At 42.0% G+C, this 24,883-nt stretch overlaps 3 protein-coding genes across 4 annotated transcripts in view; 1 reads left to right on the top strand and 2 right to left on the bottom strand.

Annotated features, from left to right (window-relative positions):
• LOC133448721 (retinoic acid receptor gamma-A-like) overlaps positions 1–1,924 on the top strand; it is a 29,209-nt gene extending 27,285 nt beyond the window's left edge. For both annotated transcript variants that reach the window (XM_061727526.1, XM_061727527.1), the window contains exon 8: positions 205–1,924. In XM_061727526.1, the coding sequence (XP_061583510.1) occupies positions 205–530 (326 nt within the window). In that variant the 3' untranslated portion in view covers positions 531–1,924. The remainder of the gene's footprint in view (positions 1–204) is intronic.
• A 1,222-nt stretch (positions 1,925–3,146) lies between these two features.
• calcoco1b (calcium binding and coiled-coil domain 1b) lies at positions 3,147–17,568 on the bottom strand. Its single transcript, XM_061728588.1, has 14 exons — positions 17,478–17,568; positions 16,775–16,923; positions 16,567–16,669; positions 15,253–15,455; positions 14,916–15,128; positions 14,013–14,161; positions 13,866–13,935; positions 13,506–13,760; positions 12,631–12,744; positions 12,249–12,344; positions 11,173–11,260; positions 10,986–11,098; positions 3,905–4,014; positions 3,147–3,678 (listed from the first exon to the last, which is right to left on the bottom strand). Exons 2-14 carry the CDS (start codon positions 16,904–16,906, stop codon positions 3,651–3,653), a joined length of 1,674 nt encoding a protein of 557 aa, XP_061584572.1. The 5' UTR covers positions 16,907–16,923; positions 17,478–17,568; the 3' UTR covers positions 3,147–3,650.
• Positions 17,569–20,702: 3,134 nt separating this feature from the next.
• On the bottom strand, positions 20,703–24,661 carry smug1 (single-strand-selective monofunctional uracil-DNA glycosylase 1). The gene is made up of 2 exons (XM_061728587.1): positions 24,161–24,661; positions 20,703–22,003 (listed from the first exon to the last, which is right to left on the bottom strand). Exons 1-2 carry the CDS (start codon positions 24,518–24,520, stop codon positions 21,467–21,469), a joined length of 897 nt encoding a protein of 298 aa, XP_061584571.1. The 5' UTR covers positions 24,521–24,661; the 3' UTR covers positions 20,703–21,466.
• Positions 24,662–24,883: the final 222 nt, after the last annotated feature.

The raw sequence follows: 24,883 nt of genomic DNA, 5'->3' as shown, positions 1-24,883 counted from the left end.
GTAAAAAACTTGAGTTGATACTTCAACTTCTACAGGAGTATTTTTAAGCTCTAGTATTTATACTTCTACCTGAGTAATGAATGTGAATACTTTTGACACCTGAAAAACACAAATCTCCATACAAGTATAAGAGAGTTTCTTTTAAAAGGTCAGCATCTTCCTCTCCTCTGTAAACCTTAACACTGTCATTTTCCATGCTTGCAGGTGCAGAGAGAGCCATCACACTGAAGACGGAGATCCCAGGCCCCATGCCTCCACTGATCAGGGAGATGCTGGAGAACCCTGAAGCCTTCGAGGACAGCTGCGACTCCAGCGACAGCGCCGCAGCCGCTCCCCCTGCCGTCCAAGCCATCAAGCAGGAGGAAAAACCCACATACGAGTCCCCCTTCGAAGAGGAGGAGGAGGAGGAAGAGGAAGACTATTGGGATGAGGACAGAGCACGGGGGGTGGACAGTGAAGGAGAGCAGTGGGCAGAGGCAGCGGCAGCGGCGTCAACGCAAAAGAAAGTGGCCACAGGGAAAAAGCAGTGAGGGAGACGCTGGATGAAGCTGCTTCCTCCAGCGGATCGCTGAGCCTGGCGGAGCAACATCATCTCCCAGAAACCCCTCAGATTTAGGCTCTTAGACGTTTTACGTGATGTTTTTGATAAACTGTACATAGTGACTTTAAGGAAAACATATTAAATTCATCATAGGAAGTAAAGAACTGAAGAAGAAAAAGCACTACATTTCAACGGATTGATGAGGGCACCATTTAAACGAAAAAGATCAATGTGTCGGTGCGTTTTGTCGACACAAAGAGAGGAGCAAAACATGTCCTCTGCTTTATATTAAGGGCTATGCTTTATATAAAAGTGACAGTAGAATACCTTGCAACAACTGAACTCTACACGTGTCCATGTGCCATAAATATCCTCTTAGAATTACTTTTATTTCTTTTCAGAAATATGCAACTTATTTTTTCATGGTATGGTCTTTCTAAGCGTGTTCACACTCCTGTCTTTATGGGAACTTGTGTGTTTGTATATTTTTCCTTTATTTTACACATTTGACTTGACTTTTTCTTTTTTTTGGCGGGGGGGTTGAACTTTATCCGCACACGTTTCCTGCTTTATCGAACAACAAGCAAGAAGCAATACGGAGCCAAGACAGGGCGAGACGGTTCATGAGTATCACATGTTGAAAATATCTGCTCGCTACAACTTTCTCTGACGGAGGATAATAGCAGCATGTCTCCCTGTCAGCTATACCCTCGTAGCAATAATCCCCTGAACAACGTTTGAATTTACACATCAGATTTATAAACCTTAAACCGTCTCAGGTTGACTCTGCCAGGACCACGCCTCACCTGATGAAACGTTTTTTTCCCGGTATGAATAATAAATATCACACCGCAGAGTAGAGGCGATTATAAAATTGACATACTTTGCTATACAGGCGTGTTACATTACGCGAGGTAGACGTTTCCAAGGGGGTGTCTGAATAATTTAATCTTTAGAAGCAGTTTACTTTTAAAAAAAAAAATAAAAACCTCAGGTGTGTTTGTGTGTGTGAGTGCGTGAGGAGATGCATGTACCAAAACCCATGCTTCCACATGCATCTTTGCTCCCAAAACAGAAAAAAACAAATAAGATGTGTTTCTATGACTTTATAAAACTTTTAAAAACTCCCCTCACTATATATACCTCTTTATCAGTTGCTATGCTGGATGCAAGACGTTTATTGAGGCATTTAAAGTGACTTAGCTATTGATAAGGACACATGAATGTGCTTATAATACATAACAGACATGTTATAAAGAGTGGTACTAAAATATTCACGTAGAAGAAATGCCTCCCCTAAAGACTGGTGGGCTCAAATGATCAACCGTACCATAATAAATATTTCAAATCCATGTTTGAGGTTACAACCATCCAATGTGTTGGATGACGAGATGGTAGTGTATGTGAGCTGTATTTAAAGAGAGATTATTTTAATAAATACTTGTAATTTGTTTCTCTTTGAGGCAATACATTTTTTTACTTGGAAGATTAAACGTATAGGGGATAGAATAAGCCTGAAAAGGGTGTCAGATCAACATCAGGTCCTAAAAGAAAACATGCCTGCAGTTTTAGAGCAGTTGTTATGTGTTATAATGTCAAAGAGATCTATTGCACCAGATTTAAAGCCATGAACTAAACAAAGATTTTGAAATACAAACCAAAACCAGGGTCTGAGATACGATTTTGAGAAGCTTTTCTTTTCATTTCTCAGATAAAACATCACAACTTTTCTCTCCTCTTTGTGATGAAACCCACATTATTCTGCATACCATCCGCTAATTCATCACACTTTTAAGTATTTAAAGATGATTCTACATCATTATAAACTTGATATTTCAAAATAAACTGTTTCTTTTGTCTTTCTTGAAACTTGCTTTTCTGATTTTGAGCTGGTGCAATAACTGAGCCACGGAAGAGTTCAACAAAGGCTTAAACTGTGCATCTATACAAACACGAGCATGTCTTTTAAAAACAGAGAAACAGACCAAAGACGTGTGACTTTAGGAGCTTGTCTCTTTGGGCTCGTTCACAGATATCGTGATCGCAGTCATCAAAGCTGGATACATCTTAACTTGTTACATTTTCTTCTTATTAAAGGTACATTGTGTTGTTTATATTTTTTTTATTTTAACTGCAAGCATCTTGTCTTCTCGTTCAGGGATTCAGGCTCCTTGTGTGTCCTCACGGTTCAGCTCGACCCTGGCTCTGACACAAGCACATACATGCACAGCTGCACACAGAAACACAAAAACTGGCTCTGTTTCATCTCGTTTTTTTTTCTTTTACATTTTTATGACAAAATAATACTATGTTTGCTCTTATTTTTGTTCTTCTTGTTGTTATTTACTTTTTTTTCCCTCATATGTAATGTGTTGTTTCTTGTATTTTGATAAAGACAGTTTTTGTTCTAAGACCAAGAAGTTGCCATCTGATTTACCACACTTTACCCTTTGATACGAAGACTCACATCCGTGCGGATCACTTTACAAAGTATTCCTTTAAAGTAGCGTGACCTCACATCATTTCAGAATAATACAGACGGTCACCATGATGTTTTAAGATTTTTATTTTAATAAGCCCTAATGAAAGGACAGAAAAGTGCCACAAGCAAACCTCCATGTTCCACAAACCTGACCTTGAGCTCAGAGAGCTGAAACAGGCCATTTCACACTTGACCGTGACAAACACCCCCACATTTGACACGGCCTCAGGAGTCGCACTCACATGCAGAGCTCAGAGAATAAAACGGCACCAGAGCAAACGCAGCGTAATCAATTCAAGCCACCAGTTGCATCACGTAGAGTTGCAACTTTTCTGCATCACAGTTGAATTAAAAGCTCAAAATCAAGGAATTACAAGTGCTATTGGAAAAAAAGAAGCTATCCTCCTGAGATAGCTGACGTCTACATCCAAAAGTAGAAAAACCTGTGTCATTGGCACTTACACTTTAGCTATTTAGCTGTAAAAGCTCCAAAGGTGGCGTGTATGAAGAACATTTATAAACTAAATAACACAATGTTCACCAAATACTCCTAGTTCTCTAATAATCCACATGATTTAACATTTTAGTGGTGCACAAGTAACCTGCCACCCATCCTCCGTCCTCGTGTCACCACATGGGGGAGTCAGCCAGCTCACTGCAGAGGGAAAGAGATGAGAGTTTCACAAAAAAGGTGAGGATGACAAAAATCAAAGCGTTTAAGAGAAAATGCCCTCCAAGACTAAACCGTGGGGCCTCTGCTAGTACAGACTGCGAATGAAGCCATCGCTTGAAATTTTATAGGAGAGGCGATTCCAGCGGTTGTGGAGACGGCAACAACCGGGGTGTGTGTTGTGTGACTGCAGGAACTATAGACTTGTCACCTCAGAATGGGGTTGACGAGTTCGGGCAGGTTCAGTTGCCTCCTGCCATCATCTCGGGTTTCACTGCGGTGCCTCCTCTCGTCCTGATTTAACAGAAGGAGTTGCAATATCTGTGTGAAAAATGGTGACAGTAACCAGTGTTTACTGTCGGATCTACTAACTGTCAGCACTGGAATACAAGGGACAAGGTGCAGCGCGTATTTCATTGACAGTCATGGAAAAAGATGTACAACCTTGTTCAACTGTAAGGTGTTATATATCAAGATGTGATGTAAACTAATAAAATATTAAATAAATATAAAACATTGATATGATAATATTATAATAATACCATGATAGTAGCAAATCAAAGCAAGTGTTTGCATGCTCCGTGGCCGTTTAGCCGAGGAGTGTGGTGAAGCAGCACCACATCATACCAGGTGCCCTGTAAGCCACTTGGTATGTTAAAAAATTATTATTTTTTCTCTTTTTTACACACCCTACTCTTAACCTCTGCTCTCCACGCTGTACAGTCTCTTGCCAAGAACCACCTAATTTATCACTTCTTGCAATTTATAGTATGTTTTTTAGTTTTGTTTTCGTCTTTGCTTACTTGTTACTTGTCCAATATATCCATTCTTTTTCAATGTTTGAACGCAAATTATTAGTTTTGTTTTGTATAAAACCTCCTGAGTCGAGGTTCATAAAAGGGTAGGCATAATAAGCCTTGGCTTCAGCCTATACCTTTTCGGTGCCACTTAAAATATTGGACCTTTTTTTTATGTTGTACTATGTTGTATCCAAATGGACCGAAATAAAAAAACTCAAATCAAATCAAAGTAGCCTAACTGATTTTGAAAATTTTTAAAAACAACCTCAGATTAAAAACAACTCATAATATATCCAACCACATTATATTTATACAACAAACCCGAAGCTGAAATGCAGAAGCAGTATGTGCAAAACCAATATCAGTTTGGATTAACACTGCTAATCACTGCACTTGATTAACTGATCATCACTAAGAGTGAGCAACTGAAACAGGAGCTTCAGTCCTCATAGTCTAGACGGATTTCAGAAAAAAGGCCTTTTATAAGAAGTAAGGAGCATTTATGGGTACAAGTCGGGAACCGGCCTACCTTACATATTTCAAGGGTGCTGAGTCCAAAAAAAACGGTACCCGAGTGAAATTTTGAGTTTTTGACCTTCTAATTTGCATATTAAAATGGCCGCCAAATTGCCCATCTTGCACAGTTATTGGACCATTTCCTCCTATTTTTTTTGTAAGTAGGCAATCAAGATGAGGAAATTAAGTTTCTAGATCGATAGTCAAGGGTCAAACAAGGATATAGTGGAGGCTCAGTGACTTCTTTATGTATATATATATGCAAAATACCAACTTTTAAGGTGAAATTAAGCATTATTTGTGTCATTTTTTAAGGCCGACATAAATATTAAATAAAAGTTACTCTGAAATTTTCCCTGTTGATATGACATATGATGTACACCATATTATATGTTAACAAAGAAAAAAATCCATTGCAAGTTGTCTGGGATTTCATGTTTTTTTTTTTTTTTTTTTTTTGCAAATTAAGCATTTGTTCTCTAAATTCTCTAAAAACCCAGGTAAATAGGGAAAAATATTCAAAAAGAGACCACCATGAAACGTACCAAGTTGAATATTTAGATCAATACATAGCATGGTCAGTCCCATCGCTGCAAAGAGGATCGTAACAGTTTCACACGCTTTGGTACCTATAGCCACCTGCAGCCACCTATAGCAACCTGCAGCCACCTATAGCCACCTGCAGCCACCTACAGCCACCTATAGCCACCTACAGCCACCTATAGCCACCTACAGCCACCTATAACAACCTATAGCCACCTACAGCCACCTATAGCCACCTATAGCCACCTACAGCCACCTATAGCAACCTATAGCCACCTGCAGCCACCTACAGCCACCTACAGCCACCTATAACAACCTATAGCCACCTACAGCCACCTATAACAACCTATAGCCACCTACAGCCACCTATAGCCACCTACAGCCACCTATAGCAACCTATAGCCACCTGCAGCCACCTAGAGCCACCTATAGCCACCTACAGCCACCTATAGCCACCTGCAGCCACCTACAGCCACCTATAACAACCTATAGCCACCTACAGCCACCTATAGCCACCTACAGCCACCTATAGCAACCTATAGCCACCTGCAGCCACCTACAGCCACCTGCAGCCACCTACAGCCACCTGCAGCCACCTACAGCCACCTATAGCCACCTACAGCCACCTATAGCAACCTATAGCCACCTGCAGCCAGCCACCTACAGCCACCTGCAGCCACCTATAGCAACCTGCAGCCACCTATAGCCACCTGCAGCCACCTACAGCCACCTATAGCCACCTACAGCCACCTATAACAACCTATAGCCACCTACAGCCACCTATAGCCACCTACAGCAACCTATAGCCACCTGCAGCCACCTACAGCCACCTACAGCCACCTACAGCCACCTACAGCCACCTATAACAACCTATAGCCACCTACAGCCACCTATAGCAACCTATAGCCACCTGCAGCCACCTACAGCCACCTGCAGCCACCTACAGCCACCTGCAGCCACCTACAGCCACCTATAGCCACCTACAGCCACTTATAGCAACCTATAGCCACCTGCAGCCACCTACAGCCACCTATAGCAACCTATAGCCACCTGCAGCCACCTACAGCCACCTATAGCCACCTATAGCCACCTGCAGCCACCTATAGCCCCCTGCAGCCACCTGCAGCCACCTGCAGCCACCTACAGCCACCTATAGCCACCTTCAGCCACCTGCAGCCACCTGCAGCCACCTATAGCCACCTGCAGCCACCTATAGCCACCTGCAGCCACCTGCAGCCACCTACAGCCACCTACAGCCACCTACAGCCACCTATAACAACCTATAGCCACCTACAGCCACCTATAGCCACCTACAGCCACCTATAGCAACCTATAGCCACCTGCAGCCACCTACAGCCACCTACAGCCACCTGCAGCCACCTGCAGCCACCTACAGCCACCTACAGCCACCTATAGCAACCTATAGCCACCTGCAGCCACCTACAGCCACCTACAGCCACCTATAGCAACCTATAGCCACCTGCAGCCACCTACAGCCACCTATAGCCACCTATAGCCACCTGCAGCCACCTATAGCCCCCTGCAGCCACCTGCAGCCACCTGCAGCCACCTACAGCCACCTATAGCCACCTTCAGCCACCTGCAGCCACCTATAGCCACCTGCAGCCACCTATAGCCACCTACAGCCACCTGCAGCCACCTACAGCCACCTATAGCCACCTGCAGCCACCTATAGCCACCTGCAGCCATCTATAGCCACCTGCAGCCACCTGCAACCACCTGCAGCCACCTGCAGCCACCTATAGCCACCTGCAGCCATCTATAGCCACTTATAGCCACCTGCAGCCACCTATAGCCACCTGCAGCCATCTATAGCTACCTGCAGCCACCTGCAGCCAACTATAGCCACCTGCAGCCACCTATAGCCACCTGCAGCCATCTATAGCCACCTGCAGCCATCTATAGTCACCTATAGCCACCTGCAGCCACCTATAGCCACCTGCAGCCATCTATAGTCACCTATAGCCACCTGCAGCCACCTATAGTCACCTACAGCCACCTACAGCCACCTGCAGCCACCTATAGCCACCTGCAGCCATCTATAGCTACCTGCAGCCACCTACAGCCACCTATTGCCACCTATAGCCAAATGCCGAAAATCGGGGCTGTTATGCACTGCAATGTGTACATGTCAGAGTGATGACCAATGTCCTTGTTTAAATGTGGAGTTGTAGTCCTCAAGCATACCAAGGCAATGGGTAACCAAAGAACTTGGAAAAGGACTGCAGAAAGAAATACTAATCAAAATGAAATTCCAAAGACAAATGGCACACAAGCAAACTAGAAAGGTATAAAATCAATTTACCAAAACAAGTGACCTATGGAACTTACAGAAGAAGACAGATGAAAGCAAAGCAATTCAGCTAGAAACATGAAAGAAAATATACAGAAACAAGATCTGGTCTGTAGAACTGTTCAAGGGAAGTTTCATGTTTTTTTTCCCTATTCACTTACCGTATTTTCGCGACCATAAGGCGCACATTTTTTTTTTTATTTTTTTTTTAACCGGTCCAGCGCGAGGGAGCAGACGGGGAGCGGACCCGGTCCAGCGCGGGGGGGGGCGGAGCGGGACCCGGGACCCGGTCCAGCGCGGGGGGGAGCGGAGCGGGACCCGGGACCGCCGCGGTCGGGATCCGCAGCACAACGGGGTATGAAAAGTTTATTTACTCTCGTGCTTGCCTGCCACGCTGGTGGACAGAAACTGCCGGCTATGGTGATTTTTAAAAGAAAAGCGTTCCCTAAAGAGACTTTTCCAGCCAGAGTGAAATGAAAAGGGCTGGATGGATGAAGAGATGGTCGAGTGGCTGAGACAGGTTTATGTGCGGCGCCCCGGTGGTTTTTTTTAATTCTTTAATGCAGAAACAGAATATGAACCTTTGAAGGGTTTGATTGATGTGAAAAGTGAAATAAAATATCAAACTAAGTTTTGCGCGTGTGTTTTGCAGCGCGCGTACATGTGCAGCTCCGTCTCCTTAGACGGCGCCTTTTGGGTCGGTGCACCGTATGTGTGTTTTAAAACCAAAAATGACACACAAAACTGAGGGTGCGCCTTTCCACACAGTGCGCCATATGGTCGCGAAAATACGGTAAATTTTTCGATGTTTGAATTAAGAGCATTATGCTTTGTTTGCATAAACAAATGAATTTTCAGACAACTTGCAATGGTGTTTTTCTTAATTATTATGTAATATGGAATACATCACATATCATATACACACGGGGAACATTTAAGAGTGATATTGACTGAATATTTATGTCGGCCTTAAAAATTACACAAATAATGCTTAATTTCACCTTAAAAGTTGGTATTTTGCATATATATATAAAAAGGCACTGAGCCTCCACTATATCCTTGCTCTGACCCTAGACTATAGATCTAGACACTTAATTCATCATCTTTGAATGCCTACTTACAAAAAAACTTGGGGAAAATGCTCCAACGACTGAGCAAGACAGGCAGTTTGGCGGCCATTTTGATATGCAAATTAGAAGGTCAAAAACTAAAAATTTTGCTCGGGTACCGTTTTTTTTGGATTCAGCACCCTTGAAATATGTAAAGTAGACCGGTTCCCGACTTGTACCCATAAATGCTCCTTACATTCACTTTTTGGTACATCCCGTCTAGTCTATCATGCTCCCCCTCTCTCTTTCCTCATTTCAACTTTCCATGAAGGCCTAGAGCCGCAACATCTTGGGAATAAAAAAAAACAAAATGCCAAAGAAATGGCTCTGTCCCGCTCTCCTGCTTTAGATTGACACGGTGCTGATTTGACACTCAGAACTGCAACCACAAAAAGAAAAGGCAGAAAACACCAAAGACAGCTGCCACGATTCCCAAAAGTGGACGTCCAAGAAAGATAATATAATGTTCAGAGAAACTGGGGGAAAAAGAAAAAAAAAAAAACCCAAGCACTACATCTTAAGACTCTACAGGCCGCACGCTGTACGTTAACTTTTATGACAGTGTAATTAGAAATAGACTGAACAATTATGGTCCTTTTGAAGGGCTGTCAGAAGAAAGCTTCTTCTCTAAAAATTACAAGACAGCCGTGCTTGGGTTTTCAGCGCTGCGTCTGAACAAGCCGCACGACTTCTAGAAGAGGTTGAAAAAAAAAGAGAAAAAGTTTCTCAAAAGTTCTATGAAGTAGAGGCCACGATGTGAAGCAGCATGTTTCAAGTATCCTGGAGTCAAATCTGAGAGCATCTGTCCAGCAGCTAGGGCTGGGATCAACCAGCAGAACAAAGATCCACAGCACACAGCACATCTACATCAGAATGGCTGAAGAAAATCCAGACCATAACCTGTTTGAAGTGCGTTTGCATGACATTAAGAATAAATCTGTATAAATAAATCCAATCCTCCACGTCTCAGTGAACTGAAGCAAATGTCTTAAAGAGGAGTGAGCCTAAATTATCCCAAAGTGAAGCGCTAAACTAATAATGCCTTGGATAACATAATTACTACTACTTGGTGTTGAATGGGGTGTACTCTGATGTTCAGATACTACTTCTGCATGTCGCTTCACTTCTATTGAATAAAGAGTGACAGACTGTAATATGTCTTGTGATGTTGTTCATCTGAGGTTATGTTTAAGAAGAACAACTGTAAAGATGAAATGAAATCATGCAATTCACTAAGTAAGTTGAAACAAATCTTTAAAATCAATACTCTTTATGGATACCAAACGGAAATGGGCACATGAACTGACAGCCAGTGACCAAAGTGCCTTGCTCAGCTGAACCACTTTTTCTTTTCTTTTATGCTTTTCTTTTAGAAGTTCTGTGAAATGAAGAAATGGTAAAAACAGAACATTAGAAGGGGTAGGACTAGAAAAGTTTTTTGAAACTTCATCCTACACCCTTTCAAACAGGAAATATTTATTTACATGTAGATTTGTCTCTTTAATTTGCTTTGTTTTGCTTATGGTTTTTTTTTGTTATGTTTCTTCGGTATATACATTTTATGTATTCTGATTATTTTTTTGTTTTTGTTTTAACCTGTTTGAATAAATAATTAAACGAACGAAGAAGCACATAAATTGTTCATTATGTCCCTATAAATAACATTTTGGAAAGGAAAATTAGTCCAACCAAGTTTGTAGCCCTATAAACGTTTACTCGGCTTGTATGCAGACCTTTAGTTACAAATATGAAGCTCTCAGGGCGTATTTTCTTGGGGGTTTTGTGCCATGTTTTAATGCCTCCGTTTGATCTAACCTGATTTGGTTAGTCAGATTACATCAACATGAGTTGCCCCTGCAGCAGCACTAATCCCAGGTGTTCAAATACCAGAGCAAATACTCACTTGACAGCAGAGCTTCAGGACTTACTTGGAAAATTAGTCAAATATTTACCCACTCAGGTTCTTCTGGAACCAGGTGTTGCTAATGGATGTTTGGCTTGCCTGCATACCTGCGTGTCTGTGGGTGGCTCGTCCCCTTCCCTCGGACTCTCAGTCGGGGTTTGGACTCTGTCAGATGAAGCGGATGAAGCATCCTCGTCCCTCACAGATGAAGAGTCAGGAGCTGTGTAAATTGAGGCTTAGCTTTTGCTCATTGAAGTACAGTTAAGTAACAAAGTACTAAAACCGTTTACTTACAGGTACATGAGGGAACTAAGCTGCTCCATTTAGTTTCTGGCTCAATCCCCATTCTCTGCTCTAAGTGACGAACGTAGCTCACCAGGTCCTGCGAGGGTCCAGTTACAAACCCAAAGAATTGAAAAAGCAAACAAGGAAATCAGAAAGAAAACTTCAAAAGATGGTTTCTTATGTGGAAAAAAATCACAAATGTGTCTCAAATGTGGGGAAATACTGTTATACTGGGATCTTTTTCCCCAACTGACACAGGAACACTATTATTTTAAGATGAAAAACTTCACTTTACTTATTTTATTTTGGTGGTCTGGTGTAGAACAAGTATCTTCTTATTCTTCGTACCTTAACCAATTATTTTTAATTCAGAAAAGATTCTTGAGAATGATCTCATATTCTTCTCATCAAGCACCTTCTGCACCCTTATTTAGCAAATTTAAATTATTATCATTTTTTTCTATTAACAACTTTCAAACATGCCTGTTTATGTTTAAGTTCATTTATTGCAAACAAGACATTCCAGGCACTTTTCATAATTTTTTTCTGTTATCATCAGATATTCATTCTCATTCAGTTAGAGGAGGGAAGAACTTTCATTTACCTCTTTGTCGTACCTGCAGTCACCAATCCTTTATCAAATTCCATGGCCCTCAACTCTGGAACTGTTTAGATATAGATCTCTTAAATTAGCGTCATCCTTAAAAACGTTTAGGACCAGCTTAGTGGGGTATCTTTTATTTAGACAAAATTAACAGGCTATTCTTACGGAAATGAAATTGCCATTTCATGGATATTTTCGTTTGTGTACTTATTGTATTTTTCTTTGTTTATTTTACCTTTTCTTTTTTCCTTTCTATTCTTTTGCTATTGACTGATTTGTTTTTGGTGATTTTGTATTAAGGGGAGGATTTTTTATAAGCCCTTCGGGCTTCTTTTCCTTTCCTGCACAAATTATTTGTCTTTATATGATAAAAAAATGATTGTATTATCACTGTGCAAAAAATAAATAAATAAATAGAACTGGTGTGAAACCGGTGTGAAACTGGTGGGGAACCGAAGTGGACTCGGTAGAGAACGCTTGCCTGTTTTTCCACTTGTTCCTCCTCTCGATCCTTCTGGACTTTTTTCAGACTGGCCCTCAGCTCCTGCAGTTCTTGCTCGGCATCAATCAGCAGCACCTGCAGGGGGCAGCAACATCCCCCTCTGATCATCCTGACTTCTGTCATGGCTTCCCTCCCTTTCCCCGCAGTTCATCACATGATCAGCAAAAGGAAATGTTTACTCAAGTCTTCCTAGCATTTCTATTTGTGCCGGCATGTGAGTAATAAAAGACCTGAGCTGAGCTGCGTCATGCTTCTCCCGAGCAACTGATGACACAGAGCTGCGGCGCCTGGGTTATATTTAGAGCTGAAGGTGTTTGTGCATTTGAAGAAAAGCAACGGCTCCATATTTTGATCTGCTTACTTTCTGTCTTCCAAGCTCTGCTTCCAGGTTGTCCCTTTCCACCCTCTCCTCCTGGAGCCACTCCTCCTTCTTCTGCAGCTCACAGCTCAGTTCTTGGAGTTTCTTCTTATCGATCTGAAGGAAATGCATGATGATTAGGGTTGCCACCTTTCAGAAATAGAAATAAGGAACACCTGATTTCAGCAGCGCAGGAGCCAAAAAAAAGCCCCAAAACTTCTAAACTGAATAAAAATGTGTTTATTTTATATGAAAAAACAAAATGCTTTGATTTAAAGTTTAAAGTGCTTTAATAGCATTGAACTTGCATGACTGTACAGACAGACAACCATACTAGTAACTGAAATATCCTCCTATGTCCACATCAGCCCAGATGTAATATAGCCTACAGGTGAAGAATATGGTGTAAAAGTTAATTTATTTCAATAATTCAACTAGAATATGGTGTAAAAGTTAATTTATTTCAATAATTCAACTAGAATATGGTGTAAAAGTTAATTTATTTCAATAATTCAACTAGAATATGGTGTTAAAGTTAATTTATTTCAATAATTCAACTAGATTATGGTGTAAAAGTTAATTTATTTCAATAATTCAACTAGAATATGGTGTAAAAATTAATTTATTTCAATAATTCAACTAGAATATGGTGTAAAAGTTAACTTATTTCAATAATTCAACTAGAATATGGTGTAAAAGTTAATGAAAATACGGTACAAATCGTGTCCCGTATTAGTTCAATACGGGACGCAACATTTTTTTCTCAAATAAAGGACAATTCCGTATTTTACGGGACGGGTGGCAACCCTAATGATGATGGGCCTGGAAATAAATTCTGACGATCATATAGGTCAAGTGACATCACGATGGATCCTCACCTCTGCTGCATGTTTGTAGGCGTCTCTCTCCAGAGCAGAGTTGGCCCGTTCCTCCCGGAGGACCAGGTCCTCCTCGGACAGCTGCACGGTGAGCTGGGCCACCTGCAGCCGGGCTTGGTGCAGCTCGTTGTGAGTCTGGTTCTGACGGCTCCCCATCTCCCTCAGCTCTCTCCGCAGAGACTCGGCCACATGGTCGCCGGCCTCCAGGCGCTCCTGCAGGACTCCCACGTCTGCAGCCGAGGCGTCGACCTCTGCCTGTTCAAGTCCAGTTAGAGAGCGTTTCTACCATCATTGCTGGAAAATCCCTAGCCCTCCATACAAGACCTCTGACTTCTCATCTGCATTTAAAAGCACAATTACCTGCAGAGACCTTTTCTTTTCCTCGTCATGTCTCATTTGATTGGACGTTTTCTTTGCTCGTTCTTTCACCCTGTCACACCCAAAATAAGCTTAATTTAGGGCATAAAAAAATACATACTGAGGCTGTGATCTCTCTCAGACTCTTGCCTTTCCAGTTCAGTGTTTGCTGCCATCTCCTTCTCAGCCAGGATTTTGATTTTACCCTCCAGATCTGTGATTTGCTGCTGATTCTCTTCCTTCTCAGCCACGAGGTTCTTCAGTTCAGAAGCCAGACCTTCCTGACCGTATTTCACATCCTTTGAATGTCATGGAGGAGAGATAGATGTATGTGTATCATTCAGGGTATCTGAAAGTGTTGTTTAACATAAAGGTATCACCCCTGCTGACATTTCTGAAGTATCGACTCTTACCTATTGATAAGGTGAATGCCTATCAAACATGCCTTTTTATTCATAAGTTTATATACAGGAAACAAGATCTGCCTATTACTTTTCACAATTTCTTTATTCTGACAACAGACTTTCACTCATATCAAACAAGGTTTAGTAACAATAGCTTATCTATACCGTCCTCCCGAACCTCAAGTCACCAATTCAACATTACTTATAGAGGCCCCAAGCTCTGGTCTGACTTAAACTCTTCACTGAGGTCCACCTCCTCCCAATGCATTTTCAAAAAAAACCTAAAGGAATTTTTACTTTCCACAGGAACCTAATTTACTTTCTCTACCCGACCTTTAATTTTATCGACCTTTAATTATATATTCTTTCTCATTGTTCTGCTTTTGTCACATTTTTTGTTCTTTCTTTGTGTTTTTTACTATTAGTTGTTTCAAGTACTTGAATTCCTGTTGCTATTGATCTTTGTCTTTTGTTGTTGTTTAGCTCATGCATGCTGTCTGCTTGTCCTTTTTTTTGTTTTTTTGACAGGGGTGGAACCTTGTACAAGTTCGCTATAGAACTTCGTTCCCTCCTTGCGCAGTGCTTCATGCATCTTTTTGTGCTAAATTAATAAACTCTAAACTCTAAACTCTGACATGACCTTCCATACCTTGTGTTTTTCCTCCATCTTCTTCAGCATCTCACGGCCGTGTCTCAGGTTGTCCCTGAGTTCAACGATCTCCTCTTTCATCGCCTCTCTCTCCATCTCCCAGTCCATCCTCGCTGTTTTGCTGATTGCTTTTTCATTCTCGAGCCCCTTTTCAGCTGCATCCCAAGCTCGCTGTAGATTGGCCTGCTTTCTTAAGCACTCCTCCAACCGACTCTGGTCACGACAAAAGAAAAGAGGTCAAAGCTTTTGCAGCGACACATTCGCTTCTGACCGCTAGGGTGAAGTGTGGAGGTTGTTATCTGTAGTGTGAGTGGGTTTTTTTTTTTTTCCGCCCCACCTGCAGCAGCTGAGCCCGGGGGACGACCAGCAGCAGCTCCTCTTCTCCATCCTCCTCATCTTTCTCCTCTCTCAGAGTCTCCAGCTCCTCCAGTGGTTTAGGAGAACAGAAGGTGAAGGGACGACTACGAGCGCTCACCTTTCCCATCTTATTTACATAAACAAACTGGTATTCCGCAGCATTGGGTCGGGGCAGGTAGGACGCTGCAATGATCGGTGCATGAAAGATTGGAAACACTTGGAATCATCTGGGGTTTTTTTTAATGAACATAACCTAAAGCTTCATCTGATTGTTCTCAAAGTAAAAAAGGCAATCTAACGCACATATTTCAACTAAACTCTTTATTTCACTATTTCAGAATCCTATTATTATTGCATATCTGTCAGTGGACCTTTGCTTGTGTCCCTCTTGTTCAACATTCATTTTAAAAATAAATTGTGGTGCTGCGTGAGATTAACCTCACTGACACATGTGACATGCCATTTAAGTATTTCTGACATTTCTGAAAAATGTCTTAAGCAATTCTGGCCCACATGTGGTAAAGTAGTAGTTTTAATTTCTACATGATGTTTCTAATCGAAAACAAAGTTCTAGTTTGCTCTAATGATTCAATAACCATTTTCTTCCCACATCCTTCTGGCCTATTCACATCATCGCTGTCCGTCCGTAGCTGGCAGCGATGTTCTTGTGAGAGAACACATCGCTTTCACTTCACTCAAACATTAACTGTGAAAATAGCAACTGTGAGGAGATAAAAGAGGAAACATGCTCTGCCAAGCCTTGATGGGGAGAATCATTTCATTTCCACTATACTTATTCTTTGTGTCTGATGGTGGATTAGCAGCGTCCAAAGAGGACGTTGGGACCTTTTTCACCCTGATGAGCATCAGCTACTCTTTATGACACCAACAAGAGGAGTATGAGTTCACATATTTGAACTTCTTACTGATATGTAACTTTGGATGAAGCATCACTTGATTCATTGGATTTCCTTTATCTGCTTCTTTAAGACGTTTTCAAAGTGGCATATCCCCAAGTTATGAAGTTATTCATTTCCAGATAAAACAGTAAATGATCAATACTTATATGGTGATATTTTGAATTCCTGGAGATCAGGCCGAGGACACGTCAGCATGTCAGCATCAATCTACTGACGCAACACAAGTTCCACACACGGTGGTGCAATGACGGCAGCTGTTCTGATACTGGTATCCCCTCTCATCTCAAATGTAACATCACACACCGGGAGTGTCTATTACAGAGTGACATCACTCTTTGGTCAGTTACTCGTACGACTGAGCAGCAGGTTCTTACCATGGAAAAGTGCACAGGTATTGACACTGGTTCCCTCAGAGTAGCCTTCAGGAACGAGGGCCCACGTGTATGTGTAATACTGTTTTATTGAGGACCAGCCCATCTGTGATAGGACAACAAACACATTTTTTTTACATTTTTACCCACGTGTGTTCAACTAAATGTCCCTTTTCTTCATGGGGGTTGCTGCTAAAGCGTCTCAACATACCTCAAAAATCCCTATCCAGTCACTGCTGCTCCAGCGATGGGCTGAGGTCAGACTGTAGTGGCATTCCACCCTGATCTGGGGGAAGTAAACTTGTCCCACATTTCGAAACACCACCGTGGACTGTTTATCCATGGTAAGAGGAAGCTTTGCTGTTGAAGAAGAAAACACACGCGGATCAGGTTTGTTGTGCTTCGGTTTCAGTCCGGATGAGAACAGCTGATGAAAGGTGATAGCTGGGCCAGTTCAGGAATGCAGCAGCACGGTCATAACACCGGTCTCCAGTGGCTCAGCAGTGTGTTTGTCTGCACAGAGTTCAGAAACCAGCAAAATAACAAAACAAAAGGTTCAATCACAATAGCATTGCACACCAAAAAAAATTAAAGTTAATCAATAATCAGGCCATGGTGAACATGTTTTTTTCATGAAATACATTTTGTATCATATAATAATAATAATAAGAAGAATAGGTCACAATTAAAAGTGATCTGATAGAAGTTTACATAAAGAGAAGCCAAACTGTTTCATTTCTGAAGCCCGACTATCCTCAATCTGAACTTTTTTGATCAACATAAAGCTAACAAAACTTTAGAGAGATAGTTTTAAGGGGGAAACAGTGTTTTTTTTCATATTTTATTATAATCATTATTAATCAATTGTCCTTTTAATTCAATCACCAAATAAACTGTGCGATGGTTGCCCTTACCTTATTATTCTGATGAAAAATGAATCTTTTCCAGCAACCTCATGGAAGAGCTGTGCATCAGCCTGCAGATGTGATGAGCAATCCCGTCAGGTGCAACGGTTTCACAACATCTCCTGGACCATGTGGACCCCAAGTAACATTAGTGACGTTTTTGGGGGAATTGTGGGAGATGCAGTTCATGAGTGTTCAGCTTCTCAAGGCTGATTTATGGTTCCGCGTTACACCAACGCAGAGCTTACAGCGTAGGGATTTACGCGGCGACGCGCACCGTACGCCGCGTAACCTTACGGCGTAGGTTCTGCGTCGATTTAACGCAGAACCATAATTCAGGCTCCTGTGAGCTGCTTTTGATATGATAGTCCCCACATGTTGCAATCCTCCGTAGCTGCGCAGGTTAAATAATACATCCATGGGTCAGGAGGAGGAAAACCGTGGTCAAAGTAAAATATATTCCTCTTAAAAACAAAGCATGAAAACAACAGGCACCATACAAATAGTATAGCACGTTGGCAGATCGTGATTAAAGGATATAATGACCATAAAAGTCATCGAGCATTTCCAAGTTTCCAAACAGAATTTGTACCCTTTTTTGTCTTTTTTTTTTAGATTTTATTCTCATTGTGCAAGATTCTTGTTCACACTTTGAAAACTGGATGGCGCTGCAACACAAACTCTTAATGCCGCTTTAGATGCGTCACCAAATGAAAACAAAATGACAATTTCAACAAGATACTTCAACTAAAATAGAATTTAAAGATCAACACGTGCTTTAACATATTCAACCTCTTATATCTAGGAAATTCTTTGATAGTAGAATAATAAATGATCATGCAGAAGTAATAATCCCAGATATGTTAAGGAATGGAATACTTGTGAATATATTGAAATGCTAAAATACAACAGAAAGAGCTATACAATCTGGCTCATATTGATTTTTTTAACATTTTGCTTTTATTCTGAGTCTCTTCATATTTGGCAGGGTTGATTATTTTTAATACTTTATTTGATTTATTTGTAGTAAGGATCCCACCATAAATTATCCTTTAATAACATGCTTAAGGTCTATATTACATTTTGTTATGTGGGGCTGCCAGCTGTAAACTGACTGAAGATTTGAGCTGTCTTTTAAGATTTGGAGGCAAGATGAAGCAAAGACCATTCAGTGTTTCATAAACTTGCAGGTTGTTTAGATACTAGAGGGTAAACTGTGTCTACTGGATCCACTGCAGTTCGCCTACAGAGCCAACAGGTCTGTAGACGATGCTGTAAACATGGCCCTGCACTTCATCCTCCAGTACCTGGACTCCACAGGAACCTGTGCCAGGATCCTGTTCGTGGACTTCAGCTCTGCTTTCAACACCATCATCCCATCTCTGCTCCAGGACAAGCTCTCCCAGCTGAACGTGCCTGACTCCACCTGCAGGTGGATCACTGACTTCCTGTCTGACAGGAAGCAGTGGGTGAAGCTGGGGAAACATGTCTCTGACCCGCGGACCATCAGCACCGGATCCCCTCAAGGCTGCGTTCTCTCTCCTCTGCTCTTCTCCCTGTACACCAACAGCTGCACCTCCAGTCATCAGTCTGTCAAGCTCCTGAAGTTTGTGGACGACACCACCCTCATTGGACTAATCTCTGATGGTGATGAGTCCGCCTACAGGTGGGAGGTGAACCAGCTGGTGACCTGGTGCGGTCACAACAATCTAGAGCTCAACGCTCTAAAAACAGTGGAGATGATAGTGGACTACAGGAGGAACGCAGCCCCACCTGCCCCCCTCACCCTGTGTGACTCCCCAGCAGACACGGTGGAGTCCTACCGCTTCCTGGGGACCATCATAACCCAGGACCTCAAGTGGGAGCTGAACATCACCTCCCTTACCAAAAAAGCACAGCAGAGGATGTACTTCCTGCGGCAGCTGAAGAAATTCAACCTGCCAAAGACAATGATGGTGCAGTTCCATCACCATCTGGTACGCTGCTGCCACTGTGAAGGACAGAAGCAGCTGCAGCGTATCATCCGCTCTGCAGAGAAGGTGATTGGCTGCAATCTCCCATCTCTCCAGGACCTGCACGCCTCCAGGACCCTGAAGCGTGCAGGAAAGATTGCAGCAGATCCCTCCCACCCCGGACACAAACTGTTTCAGACTCTTCCCTCTGGCAGGAGGCTGCGGTCCATCAGGACCAAAACCTCACGCCACAAGAACAGTTTTTTCCCGTCTGCAGCCTTCCTCATCAACAAGGCCCCGGTCCCCCCTCCCCCCCCCGACTACCACGGACTGCCCCCCCATCCCACTCTACGTTACATTAACGTAAAAACTCCAATCCCGTAACTTTTGCACAGACTCATATCCGGCACTTTACAAACCTCATTGTACATTTCTGTCTATACCTTCTACCTATCCTAAGTTCCTAAGTCACTTTTGTACAGACTCACCCGGCACTTTAAAACCTCATTTTGTACATTTCCGGTCTACATTTTATTTCACTGTTTATACTTTTTATTATTGTTTATACATGTCATTTTATTTTATCTCTTATATATTTGTTTTTTATATTTGTATTGTGTTGCACCAATCCCCATAACAATTTCCTCGTGTGAAAACTTGGCAATAAACCCTTTTCTGATTCTGATTCTGAAAAGTCTCATCTATAATTTTTAATGTTTTTTATTTTCCAAATGTGTAATTACCATTTCTGCATTAAAGACCAGCAGGCCTTCCTCCTCCCAACATACCTGAGAAGGGTGTGCCGTCTGTGTGGCATCAGAGGGATTAATTCCTGTCTGCAGATGTAAACATGTGAAATGGAAAATTCCTCTCAGAAAAACAAAAAGAAAACATCCTCTCCGATTGCTGTCCATGTCTCAGTGAATGTCAACTCACACACATAGATTTAAAAACTAAGGCTGAAAAACCATTGGTGGTTGTAGGTGAAGCTCAGGGAGAGCTCATACCCACAAACATTTAGATTTTCTCTTCAGGAGCACAGAACTTTCTGACATCCACAAATTAACCAGACTTTTATCATATTCAGAACTTTGTTTCTTCGTACTTGCATCCGGCTGCATCACTGTGTAAACATACGAACTATTAAACTTCCAAGTCCGTCAGCCTTCCCATTTGACCACCAGGCTCAGAAAATTAAACTATTCTTTGTTACGTGAGATGTATTTAAACAAAAATCTTTTTATTTAAAAGACACAAACCATAAAAAACCAACTAGTGCCAGTAACAGTGTGTGAACATGTAAAAAATACATTATAAAAAAACAAATGGAAAATAGTTTTTTCTTTTAAATATTTTTATCCCAATTTTTTCCGCATTTTATCACCCAGTGCTCCTACCTTAGTCAGTCCTGGGCATTGCCATCCTCTGCTACACTGAGCTCAGGTCTCCTTATTAACCGGAGGAGTGAGCAGGCCGCTACTTTTCAACGGACGTAGCGCCTGGAAGGATCACATTATTCCGGCCAGGACTGTTGCATGTTTTTGTGAGGGTAGCTCACATTAGCTACCCAAGGGAACACGGGGAGAACATTCAAACTCCACACAGAAAGGCCCGCACTCAGCGCCTACAGCATCCACAGGAATTGAACCCTGGACCTTCTTGCTGTGAAACAGCTGCACTACCAGCTGAGCCACCATGCCCCTCTGGTACTTGTTTTTACAGTGTCCTTGTAACTTTGCATTATTCCTGACCTTGGTTTTCTTACATGGTCTATTTTAGACTTGATATATTTGATAACGGTAAAAAATATGTACATATATACAATACAGGTAACATTTTTAAAACTAGTCCAAAGCTGCATCTGTTGATAAATGCAAAAGCTCCACCTGGAAATGGGCTCCTGTACCAGGATTTATGACACCAACAAAGACTTTGTGGTGACAAAGAGTTGTTAAGAGCTTCAGTGTGGCACGTTGCTGCCAGTAACACTTAGGCTGGTTGGGATTGTCCACAAACAAAGATGGAGCTTTGAGGAGAAGTTTGCAGCTAAGTGTCAGCAGTGTTGCTCAGTAGTGATAGGACTCCAAGTTCTGCCAGCTTAGCGCTGGCCACTTCCGCCCAGCCTTTATTGGCCCGTGGGTTCCTGGGAGACGGATGCATGATGCCTTCAACTCGGACACCACTCACAGCGGACAGCGCTCGCCGCGCCCGCTGCTCGGCCACCCTCCCCACACCGATCACCATGGAGATGTTCAGTGCTGCCACCACTTGGCACAGAGCAGCGTCGCACAGGTTTAGCATGGCTTCCCGCTCAGCTGCAGGGAGCTCAGGGGGCGTTAAATTCTTCCCACTGGCACTCATGAAGATCAGGGGGCACAGGTTGTGAACAAAGCAGTGTCTGAAGAACACCGCCGGTTCACCACACAGCTTTCTGAAGAAGCCCCAAAAGCGTGCACCGCTCACTTCACTCCGAGTGCAGCTGAGGCCCGTGATGCGTCTCTTGGGATGCTCGTTGTCAGGGCGACCGACCTCTCCTGTGATCTCCAGCCAGTCCACCACTGACCTCACCTCCCCGAAGGGCACCTGTGCAAACAGGAGCACATTATTAAGGCAGGATTTACTGGGATGCTGAACAGCTGAACTTTATTGTGAAATGTTATGTTTCCTGAAATGTGTTTTCTTCTTTGTTGTGATTTGGTTTATTCAATTAAATGTATTTCGACAAGTACGGTGTCTCTGAAATGTAGTTGGTGTTTAGGTGTTATAAGAGTAAAATGATGAGTTTTTTGTTTTGTTTTGTTTTGTTTCGTGAATATAATAAAGGCCAATGCATCATGTGGGAATTGTGAGTTTTGAACAGAGATTTAAAGGCAAGGCAAGTTTATTTATATAGCACAATTCAACACAAGGTAATTCAATGTGCTTTACATTAAACATTAAAAGCGGCAAGACACAATTAAACAGTAAATAACAAATAAAATGATAAGAAAAGATGTAAAATAATAAAAAGCACAAGTTGTTAAAAAGCAAGGGCAGTAGAATACAGCAGGTAAGTATTTAATTTAAGAGTATGCTTGAGTAAACAGTAATGTTTTTAGGCCTGATTTAAAGGAGCTGACAGTTGCAGCAGACCTCAGGTCTACAGGAAGTTTGTTCCACCGGTGAGGAGCAGAATAACTGAACGCTGCCTCACCTTGCTTGGTTCTGGTTCTTGGAACCACAACAAACCAGATCCAGATGAACCTCAGGGGTCTGGGAGCTTCATAGGAACTAACAGATCAACCATGTATTTTGGTCCAAGACCATTCAGTGCTTTGTAGACCAGCAGTAAGATTTTAAACTCTATCCTTTGATTACTTTAGTTATACAAAGGGGGGTTTGGGGTCAGTTGATTCTCTTTATTAAATATAATACTCTAAAATTCCATGATATAGTAGAGGAGAAAACTGTTTTATTTGCCTTTAAAGCCCAGCAGAAACTGCTTCCAAACTGCATTCAGGACTTGTTCCAAATAAAAGAAACCTGCTAGGGGGAAACTCACGTTTGGGATGACGAAAGCAAAAACAAATATTAAAAAGAGATGTACATCAATTAAGGCAAGAGAATTATGGAATAGTTGTGACAACGACCTAAAAATGTGCAGTTATATCTACAAGTTTAAGAAAATTTTTAAAGAAAATATTGTAAATAAATATAAAACACTATAACTATGAAGTATATTATCAAAAACATTCTAGAATGTGAAACGTCAATTTTGTATTTTGTCTTATTTATTTTTTGTCTTCTTTATGCATTGATTGTTTAGACGGATTAATGCTAATGTTTCAGATTTAAGCTGATCACAAGAGAAAAAGGGTAGGCACCAGTACTCCAGTTGTAAAAAAAAATCAGGGGGGATGGTGGATTTTATCATATGGGGACAGATAATTTGTGCTGATTACAAATAATGTAATATATTACAAATAATTGCACTGACCAAAACACCTGCAGAAATACTGCAGGAATGACATAGCAGCATTTAAATGCAGCCTTCTGTAAGCTTTAAATATCCACTGGGCTTACATCAAATACATCAAAACACAACAATAAAAAACAGTTTTGTGAACTTATCAATATGACTCTGTCCTTCACAGGATAAGTAAAATGGATCACTGCAAAAACTCAAAATCTTAACAAGAATATTTGTCTTATTTCTAGTTAAAATGTCTCATTTTAGTAAAAAAAAAAATCTCATTACCCTTAAAACAAGACTCATCACTGGAAAAAACAATTTTCACCTGTTTCAAGTAGATTTTCACTTAAAATAAGTAGAAAAATCTGCCAGATGTTTTTGCTTGTAATGAGAAGATAAATCTTGTCCCACTGGCAGATTTTCCTACTTATTTCAAGTGAAAATTTACTTGAAACAGCTGAAAATTGTCAAATAAATTATTTTTCTGGTGATGACTCTAAATGTTGAAATAGCAGTAAAACCACATTCATTGATGAAATGACATAAGGGATGGAAAGGGGGGTGGCAGTTTTACAGGGGGGATGATTTTGACCGTTTTTATTTCAGGGGGGATGCCATCCCCCTTCAACCCCCCCTCAACTCCAGTACTGGTAGGCTTCAGCCTACACACCTTTTCGGCAAAAGCAATGTTTATTTTACTTTTTTCATTTTGTTTTGTAAATAACTTGTGCAATGACCGAAATAAAGACATTCATTAATTAATTCATTCATTCCATGCTGGTCCTTACTCCGGTCTGCGCCATGCCGAAGGGCCCCGGGTTCATGCCCAGGAACAGCACCCTCTGGCCGGCCCGGCAGTACTTCTCCACGTAGCAGCGGTGGGGTTCCCAGGCGTACTCCAGCGGGTTGTGCGTGTAGCAGACCGGCGCGCTGAAGCGGAGCCGCCGCAGCTGCAGGTTCAGCTCCAGCTCGACCTGCAGGAACCTGCGGGACGGAGACGCGTTCACGGACCCGGACACGGACCTGCAGGACGGAGACGCGTTCACGGACCCGGACACCGCAGCTGCTCTGCAGAGCGACAGGCTTTCTCCTGCTTCCACTAAAGCAGGCTTACCTGACCCATTTCCCGGTGACTGCTCATCTAACATATTTGGTGAAGAGCGTATGAGACAAATTCCGGTTTGTCCAACCAAAACCAAACATTAAGTTACGTTATGGCAAAGATTATACATGTATCTAAAGGTGTAAAGTCTAAACAGCAACAACAACAACCTTCTTCTGCGTTCTCGTGATAGTCTGGCACAACTGCTGCCCCCTTCAGGCAGATCAGCGTCATTGCAGCCACTCAAGGCAAAGCACCTTCTTCTTCTGTTTTTGACCATGTACACATGTAGAACAAAGCCAAAAAGTAACCATTAATTTGTTGATTATCCTCGCAAAATTCCACATCCACAAATCCAAATTCTTACGCAAAAAAAACAACTTTTTTTTACTTTTCATTGTGAATTAAA

The sequence above is a fragment of the Cololabis saira genome, chromosome 8 (assembly GCF_033807715.1).
Source record: "Cololabis saira isolate AMF1-May2022 chromosome 8, fColSai1.1, whole genome shotgun sequence".
Lineage (NCBI taxonomy): Eukaryota > Metazoa > Chordata > Actinopteri > Beloniformes > Belonidae > Cololabis > Cololabis saira.
The sequence above is the reverse complement of the archived record's forward strand: the minus strand, read 5'-3'. Positions and strand labels throughout refer to the sequence as shown.

Excerpts from the sequence above, each read along its gene's own strand:
- calcoco1b (XM_061728588.1), bottom strand. The coding sequence starts at position 16,906 with ATGGATAAACAGTCCACGGTGGTGTTTCGAAATGTGGGACAAGTTTAC. Across the intron at positions 14,162-14,915 it reads AGATGGAGGAAAAACACAAG|GATGTGAAATACGGTCAGGA; the intron begins GTATGGAAGGTC and ends TGACATTCAAAG. Across the intron at positions 3,679-3,904 it reads CTCGTCAACCCCATTCTGAG|TGAGCTGGCTGACTCCCCCA; the intron begins GTGACAAGTCTA and ends TTCCCTCTGCAG.
- smug1 (XM_061728587.1), bottom strand. The coding sequence starts at position 24,520 with ATGTTAGATGAGCAGTCACCGGGAAATGGGTCAGGTAAGCCTGCTTTA. Across the intron at positions 22,004-24,160 it reads TCGGCATGGCGCAGACCGGA|GTGCCCTTCGGGGAGGTGAG; the intron begins GTAAGGACCAGC and ends CTGTTTGCACAG.